At 35.7% G+C, this 9654-nt stretch overlaps 1 protein-coding gene across 1 annotated transcript; it reads right to left on the bottom strand.

Annotated features, from left to right (window-relative positions):
* Positions 1-2492: 2492 nt before the first annotated feature.
* On the bottom strand, positions 2493-8841 carry ndufb9 (NADH:ubiquinone oxidoreductase subunit B9). The gene is made up of 4 exons (XM_061742157.1): positions 8711-8841; positions 6964-7156; positions 4038-4151; positions 2493-2858 (listed from the first exon to the last, which is right to left on the bottom strand). Exons 1-4 carry the CDS (start codon positions 8797-8799, stop codon positions 2727-2729), a joined length of 528 nt encoding a protein of 175 aa, XP_061598141.1. The 5' UTR covers positions 8800-8841; the 3' UTR covers positions 2493-2726.
* Positions 8842-9654: the final 813 nt, after the last annotated feature.

Here is a 9654-nt window from a genome sequence, read left to right as displayed (position 1 = left end):
AGTTGTCTTTTAAACTTGGAGATAGAACGCAACACCTTGAGGCCATCATCAATCCCATTCCAAATCTGCAGCCCCCTGCAAACAACACTCATACTGGCGCGCACATGTCGGCGACATTTCCCTAATATGAGTGGTTTGATTCTCGTTTGGTACGTGTGCTGAGGACTGGAGATTGGCACAAGACTACTAAGTCTAGGGTTGAGCCTGTTGACAATATGAAACATAAGACAAGCATTATGATAATTGTTTAACTCAGCCAGTCTTAGTAACTCAAAGCGGTGAAATAGAGGGTGGGTGGGGGAATTTATCTCTGACCAAGACAGAGCCCGTATGACTTTCTTTTGCAAAGATGCTAATTTTTTAAGATGGCATGTGAAGGTGTTGCACCATATCACATTACAGTAGTTGAGATGAGGTTCAAAGAGAGTTTTGTACAAAGTAAGAAGGGCAGACAGAGGAAGGAAGTGTCTTATCTTGTAGAACAGACCAACATACTTGGACAGTTTGTTTTCAAGATGGTCAATATGACATTTGAAATTGAGAGAATCATCAATATGGACCCCCAGGAATTTAGTGGCATATACTCTTTTTATTTCCTGCCCATTTATTTTAAATAGGCAGTAACCAGTGTGGACAAACTTTTTGTTTGATTTGAATAAGACGAAATTTGTTTTACTGACATTTAATGACAGTTTGTTACATTTGAACCAAGAGTCCACTTTGGTTAACTCAGAGTTTACTATAGCTTGAAGAATAAGGGGGTTTCTGTGTGATGTAAACAAATTAGTATCGTCAGCAAAAATTATTTTATGAAATATTTTGGAACAATTTACAAAATCATTTATGTATAGGATGAATAGGAGTGGCCCCAAAATGGAACCCTGGGGGACCCCAAAGATTATAGGCTTACAGGTAGAGTTATGATCATTTACATGGACATACTGTTCCCGCTCATATAAATAACTTCTGAACCATGCAAGTGCCAAACCTCTGATACCATAGTGATGTAATTTATCCAGCAATATATCAAAGTCAATGGTATCAAAAGCTTTTGATAGGTCCAAGAAAATACCAACCCCACATTTGCCCTCTTCAATGCAGTCATGAATTTGTTCTATTAGGTCAAGTATTGCCATACAGGTTGTGCTCTTTTTTCTGAAACCGTATTGGGAGGGAACAAGAATATTTAGTTTTTCAAGATAGCCACTGAGTCTATTGTATACCACCTTCTCCATTACTTTAGAAAGGGTGGGTAGAATTGATATGGGCCGATAGTTGCTCATATCATTGCGGTCACCTGATTTAAAAATGGGAATTATCTTGGCTATTTTGGTCATTTTGGGTACAGTGCCAGTAAGTAAAGAAAGATTAATACAATGGGCCAGTGGCTCTACAATGATGTTGGCAATGGCTTTCATGATATTATTACATATTCCATCTACACCAGCGGTGTATGAGCTCCTCAGTATTTCAATCACACGACTTCTCATACCAGTGTTATGCAGATGATACACAGCTCTACCAGTAATTCCCATCAGATGACCCCAAAATCTCTCCAGGAACTTCAGGATGGATGGATGAAAAACGTGTTTTTTTGTGAAGGAAGGGCAAACATTTGAGTACAACTGTTTACTTACTTTGATCAAAACAACAGTTTAGTTGTAGTATTAACTTGTTGCTAAAAATGACAAAGAATTCAAATATGTAGACAGTTGTAGAATGTGTCGGAGCAAAATAAAGCTGTTATTTATGTCTACAGTCAAAGTACTGGTACCTAACACTAACCTGACCTCCTTCACTGCAAAAACTCAAATCAACTTCTTTTTTGGAATTGCAGTTTAATTATAAAGCAAATAAGTTGTATTTTTCCACACATCACCACAGCATTGTGAGGAATTAACACTGTAAAGTGTAAATTACACTTATTACTGTTATCACATGCAACAAGGAAAATACTGTACAGGACTGTCGCAGAAAATTTGAATATTGTGATAACGTTCATTTTCTGTAATGCAATTAAAAAAACTAAAATGTCATACATTCTGGATTCATTACAAATCAACTGAAATATTGCAAGCCTTTTATTATTTTAATATTGCTGATTGTGGTTTACAGTTTAAGATTAAGATTCCCAGAATATTCAAATTTTTTGAGATAGGATATTTGAGTTTTCTTAAGCTGTAAACCATGATCAGCAATATTAAAATAATAAAAGGCTTGCAATATTTCAGTTGATTTGTAATGAATCCAGAATGTATGACATTTTTGTTTTTGTAATTGCATTACAGAAAATCATAATATTCTAATTTTCTGCAACAGTCTTGTATATTTGAAAGTCAAATAAAGTCCCTTTTGCAATTAGTCAACCTGTTTTGCATTGTTTCATCAGTAACATTTAAAGTAATCTAAATTATATCAGATGCCTGAAACATCTAAAAAATATATCTAAAAAACTACAGGTTGTCATGTAGAAAACACACACGTATGCAGCATTGAATAAAGATTTATTTATTTATTTATTTATTGAAACAATTACAGGTTGTCACTGGAACATGTACGGGATTTTTCAGACTCCCACAACCCAAAACTGACTGAAGACTCATTGAATTCAGGGGGATTAACATCGTCATGCTGCTGCTCAGGTGGAGAAATGATTCTTTCCAGCCAGTCGGGTTCTGCTGTTCGGGTGTTCCCACCGTGGGGTCGCCTGACTGGAGATAAAGTATTTAGATGGGGCGTTCCCTGGGACGGGTGACGTACTGCCACCACAGAGGGGGGAGGTCGCCCTCCTTGCGGGCCGGTGGGAGAGCTTCGTTCTTGGGGCCGCCGGCCGGAGTCTCGGCCTCCAGCTGAGCAACCTGGAAGAGAACGAGATGAATGCTGAAGTCACAGGGGATTTTATCACTAAAATCACAGATTTTCCAGCTTTTAAATACCATACTGATATAATCATTTGTATTTATAAAAAGATAAAAAAAAAAAAAAGAAAAAACACACTTTTTATTTCTAGCAGAATCAATCTTATTTATACAGAAGAGTATTAGGGCCATGTAGGAGAATATTTTAGAGGAAGATTTTTTTTTCATTGTGCACTTCGAGAAAAAAAGTCGAAATGTCGAGAAAAAAGTCAAAATGTCAAGATTAATGTTGAAGTACAATTTCGAGAAAAAAGTTGAAATGTTGAGAAAAAAGTTGAAATGTTGAGAAAAAAGTTGAAATGTCGAGATTAATGTTGAAGTATAATTTCGAGAAAAAAGTCGAAATGTCGAGAAAAAAGTCAAAATGTCAAGAAAAAAGTCAAAATATTGAGGTTAATGTTGAAGTACAATTTCGAGAAAAAAGTCAAAATGTTTAGAAAAAAGTCGAAATGTTGAGAAAAAAGTCGAAATGTTGAGATTAATGTTGAAGTACAATTTCGAGAAAAGTCGAAATGTTGAGAAAAAAGTCAAAATATCAAGAAAAAAGTTGAAATGTCGAGATTAATATTGAAGTACAATTTTGAGAAAAAAGTCAAAATGTTTAGAAAAAAGTCAAAATTTCGTGAATAAAGTTGAAATGTTGAGAAAAAAGGCAAAATTTCGACTTTATTCACAAAATTTTGACTTTATTCTTGAAATTGTATTTCAACATTATTCTTGACATTTCGACTTTTTTCTCAAAGTGCACAATAAAAAAAAATGTTCCCCTCTCAAATATGTTTTCTACTCCATGGCCCTAATACTCCGTATTCCGTATATTTAATTGCTACATGACACACAAAAACTACATAACATAGAAAATGTTTTCCTTGCTGGATCTAGAATAGATCTTTATTGTCATTAACACCAGGTACAATTACATTTTGTTGAGAGTGGTTATTGCTGTTGGATAAAAGCTGTGTTTGAGTCCGTTTGTCCTTGTTTTCATGAATATCTTTTATTATATTTTGGGCTTTTTTCTGACAACGGGAGTGGTGAAGGTCTTCCAGTGTGGAGAGATTTTTTTTTTTCAGAAACAGCATGAAAAATAATTTTCAGTCCTTCTTTCTTCCCGCTCACCTCTTTCTCCCAGCTCTGCATTCTCAGCTTCTTCCACTGCTCCCTCTTGGCGAAGTAGTCGGGGTACATGGCCTTCTCCGAGGGGTGCCAGTGGTCCAGAACCCACTCTGGGACCTGCGAGAACCAAGCAGAGCTCAGAGTCCACGCTACACTCACCGGCCTCTTCATTAGGCACACCAGGTGTATCTACTGAAGAGGTGAGTGTGTTTATTATGTAAACCAGGTGTAGACTCGCCGGCCGCTTTGTCACGGACGACACATGAAAACCAGAAGCATTGACTGCGTTTACATGCAGTCAATAACCCTTTTAAAACACGAATATTAGCAATAACCCGGTTTTGCACGGCCATGTAAACACCAATAACCCCTTTGAATAACCCGAATTTGCTCCTATTCGACTTTTTAAAAACATGACGTACTTCTAAACATGGAGAAACGCAGGACTACGCCACACTTTTGGAGTGAGGAGGAGACTAATCATTTTATAAATTTAATGAAGGATATGAACATTTTGGCATTTGTAGACGGTAGAAAGTACCGGGATAGCGAGATTTACAAGAAGGTGAGCGAAAAGTTGCGCAAAGCAGCATTTGTTTTGGATTTGGATACAGGAAGAAGAAGCGGAAATTACAGGAATTGCGTCGTGATGTTCTCCGTGCGTCGCTAATTTGATGGAGATATTGATGTCCCAAATGATTAATTACCGTGTATACAGGGATAACCCTGTTTGCTCACGCATGTAAACGGAATATTCCGAATGTTTCAGTAACCGGAATATTAGCAATAATCCGAATTTTGACTGCATGTAAACGTAGTCATTGATGAGCATCTGGTTTTTGTCTGTAATGTATAAATATATTGCTTTTGCTCAAATCCTATTTAGGTTTATTTGTCAGTTTACAAAACAGCTGGAGACAGAAAATGTAAGCCATCATCTGAACTGTCAAACAGACCTACAGCTCATAGAACGGAAAACATTTAAATATTCATCTCTCTTGCTATTGCTCCTGCACTTTAGTGAGAATTCATGACCATTAAAGTCCTTTTAATGTTTTTCAAGGCACGTCCAATGTATTAGACATGTGCAATGTTCTTACAAACTACCTCTGTCCTCTGCATAAATCTCCAGTCGCGCCTCGACTTTGTTCTGGTTTTTTCTGCCACGTCCTCTTCTAAAATGTGTTTTCTTTCCCGAGTTTCTTGTACCTTCAGGTCACAACACTTTAAAACATCTGCTTTGTCTCAGGCTCGCTAAAGAACGCTAAAGAATGACCATGTGTGACGTCTGAGCTTTGATGTTTACGACGGATTCAGCCACTCGAGGGTTTTTCAATATAAGCTGTTTATTAATTAAATGTGTCCTACGGTCGACAAGCTTCAATGTGGTCACCATGAGAACCACAAAACATCACGTGAGAGGATGGAACTGGGGGGTTTGCAGACATGGACATTTCTGGTCTAACCTCAAAAACTGAAGTGAAGAAGAGTTTAACACAAGTTTACCATTCAAAAAATTCAAGAAGAGATTTAGACATTTAACAGCGAAAGGAATCACACACTTGTTAGAAGAAAAAAACAAGTTTGTGGAGTTAAGTTTGTGGCGCAGCGTCATGGGAGAAGTCGGCAGGAAGATCATAGATCTCAAATGAATAGATGTGCGCTTCAAATCAATTAATTAATTAATTAATTAATTAATTTTTAAAAAATCACTTATAAAAAAGCTCAGTTAAAAGCTCATTCTTGATGTATCTGCGTTAGGGCTGTTCGATTTTGCCCAAAAATAAAATCTCGATTTTTTTCTCTCAAAATCCGATTTTCGATTACGATTACGATTATTTTGTGAATTGACAAAAGGCAAAGAAATGATTTCAAATATGCTGTTTTTTTATTGAACATTTGCCCCATTGGGCTTTAAGTGCAAACTTTGCTCTTATTAAACCAAAAATGAATGAATAAAGTGCAAAACTCTGTAAAATAAGTTGAAAAAAAGTTTTAAAAAATATAATAAAATATAAAGTTTTATCTCTGAAAAAAAAAAAATCAGCAAATCAGCACTTGCAAACATACAGTAAGTTATATTTCCAATTAAATAAAACAAGACATTTTCTAATTAAACTAAACTGGGTCTTTGCATGCTAAATAATAATGCAACCCATGAAGGAGGTAGAGGTGTGTAATGTCAGTCTTTACATTTGCTATTCACATTTGCAAGTTTTTTGCAAGGAACACGAGCCGGTCTACCGCATCTGGCTTGAGGGACGCCCGGTGGCATGTTACAACGCCCCCTCCTACACTAAAGAGCCTCTCCCATGGGGCACTTGTCGCAGGTATTGAGAGGTATTTCCATCAATCATTAATATGTGTGCAGACAAGGTAAAAAAAAAAAAAAAATTAATAAAAAAAAAAAAAAAAGAAAAAAAAAAGTGAAAAATCGATTTTACGATTTTCACGTTTTAACATCGTTCTAATTACATAATCGCAATTACGATTTAAAATCGATTAATCGAACAGCCCTAATCTGCGTGTTTGGTGAGTGACTGTTACGCTCAGCTGACAGGCTAAAAACAAATTCAGGGACCAGGACGGTTACCGTGTGATATCAGATTCAGCTTCATCGCATTCTTCCAGCTCCTCATACCTTCACTCTGCAGCCGTAACAAGTTTAACCAACTATTGTTTACCTTCCCACAAGTATATAAATCAAATTTGATGTAAAATGTCCCTTAAATCTTCTTGATGAGGTACGAACCCCATACCACCCCCTCACGAGATGTTTTGTAGTTCACGGTTTGCCTTTATCTTATTGGTTCTCCCGCTGTACAAGACAATTCAAGAAAATGTTTGTCTTCGTCATATTGATAAGAGTATTAGACATTTCAAGACATTTGTCTTTGCCACTCTCAAATGACTTTTCCTCCCGTCTTACCTTGTAGCACTCATATCTTTCGTAGGACGTCCCTCCAGGAGAGTCGGGGAAGATGTAGGGCTGGGGATGCTGATTGGTCCAGAACTCCTCCTCTCCTGCTTTCAGCATCATGGTGGCCTTCACCATGTCCTTCTCGTTCTTGTTCTCATCAAAGCGAGCCCGCATCATGCAGGCGTAGAAACGGTATTTGTCCCTATGGGAGAAAAATGCCACAACAGTTAGATTTGTATTTAAATACTTTCTTAGTTTTATTTTTGTATTTTTCTGTTATAAGTCGCTTTGAATAAAAGCATCTGCTAAATATAATGTAATAATCATGCTTCCTACAATTTAATGGCATTTACTCAAAGATCCAGTAATTTCTCATAAACGGAAATATTTAGGTTTATGTTAATTGTTCGGTTTAAAACGTCATACTATTGTTACTCTAACAGGCATTCCCCCCAATATAAAGGTGAGCCAGTTTCTTAACTGGTTTTAGGATTTATTATCATGATATTCAAGTCTTTGACGCAATGGCTCTGATTTGCACAAAGAGGTTCATTACCTTTTTACACAGTTAAATTTCAATACAGAATATTTGCCTATCAATCATTCAGTATCAATAACACCTTATGAGAGGGCATAATCGATACGAAGCAGAAAAACAAAACTGAAAACTTGCAAGAATGTCTGTTATAATCTAAAATTATATTCTAAGGAATCTATCAGAATTATTGGGAATAATTTGCTTTTGAAATGTATTAACACCGTACAAAGGACCAAATACACGATCGAAACGTTTGAACGTCATATTTAGTATACGTTTACCTAGTCAGTTCAGGGATTTAGCCTTTGCTTTATCATTCTATTTATAGAAAAAAGAGAAAGCAAGTGTAACTTAAAAGGAACAGAGATCTTTAAAAAAAACAAGATTCAGGACTAAATTGATGGAACGTTGTGTTTCTGTGAAAGGAATCAGTTTATGGAACAATCTGAACAAAGAAAACAAAGAATCCAAATCAAACATTACATTCAAAAGAACAATTAAAACCAGTATGTTAAGGAAATATAATGAAAAATGTTAGTTAAGTTTGATTGCCATACCCATAGAGGTGGCTATTTTATTTCATTTTAGTTTTTTAATTTACGTTCTTTGTAATTTGACTTCTTGGGAAAAAGGGGCAGATTAAATAAGATTCTTCTTCTTTCTGCTCCCTTTCATTCACAATTTAGGAACGTTTGTGTTTGTATTGAATTGTTTGTTTTATTTTTGAATGAATTAAAGAATAAATACAAATAAAAAATATTTGACAAAACGTTTAGTACTGTATTTGCAAATCGTATTAGACTTTTTTATAATAGAAAAACACTTGTCTTAACGAGATAAAATATGATTGGTGATATTATATAACTGTTCTGTCGATTTAAATGTATAAAAACGGGGTAAAATTGGAATAATAATAATTGCACTACCCTATTTGGACGATAGGTGGCGACAAAGCGAGTATAAACATCAGAAACCCCAAGGGTAGAGTTTAAGGTGACTGATTATAACAAAACTAGACCAGGATTGTGCGCATGTTTTCCTAAAGAGGGACTTAGAAGCATTAATAAATATTATTATTATGATTATTATTATTACTTTCAGACTTCAGGTGACCTGCCTGACGGCAGCTACCAGACAGCCCAGCAACGAAGCGATAAAGTCCCCTGAAGCAAGAGCTTCACTCCACACAGGGGTTAGAGTACAAAAGCGTCCTCGTACCTGAATATGCACCATGACTCCAGGTGTCGCAGAGATTTCTTGTAAAGCCGCAGGACCTTCTGCTGGTGGGTTAGAAAGGCGGCAGCCATTTTCGGCGTCCCCTGTCACCTTCTCTCCGCGCGCGGTGCATTGCGGGACTTTTCTGGCGTTTGGATCATAGACATAAAAAATATAGACCGCTGGGGCGCGAGAAATACGGCCGCCATCTTGGTCCGGGCATCCCACCCATAGACATATATACATAGACGCCGCATTGACTGCCTGAGAACGTCGGGGGTGGCCGCCATCTTGGATCGGTGGCGCTATGATTCCAGTGCGTTCACTTCTATTGAGGAAGGAGGTGTATGCATAAGTAAAATAACTATAACTTACTTAATTTTCAACCGATTTTCACGCGGTTTGCTTTGTTATAAACGGCAGACATGTAGCTATGATACAGGATGCTTGATATACGTTAAAAATGCAGGCTTTCATGCTAAAATACGTTCTGCAGGTAGTCACACTACTGGTTATGCTATTCAGGTATACACACACACACACATATATATATATATATATATATATATATATATATATATATATATATATATATATATATATATATATATATGTGTGTGTGTGTGTGTGTGTGTGTGTGTGTGTGTGTGTGTGTATATAAATATATATATATATATATATATATATATATATATACACACACATATATATATATATATATATATATATATATATATATATATATATATATGTGTGTGTGTGTATATATATATATATATATATATATATATATATATATATATACACACACACATATACATATATATATATATATATATATATATACACACACACACACACACACACACACACACACACACACACACACATATATATATATATATATATATATATATATATATATATATATATATATATATATATAT

Source organism: Cololabis saira, chromosome 15 (genome assembly GCF_033807715.1).
Source record: "Cololabis saira isolate AMF1-May2022 chromosome 15, fColSai1.1, whole genome shotgun sequence".
Lineage (NCBI taxonomy): Eukaryota > Metazoa > Chordata > Actinopteri > Beloniformes > Belonidae > Cololabis > Cololabis saira.
The sequence above is the reverse complement of the archived record's forward strand: the minus strand, read 5'-3'. Positions and strand labels throughout refer to the sequence as shown.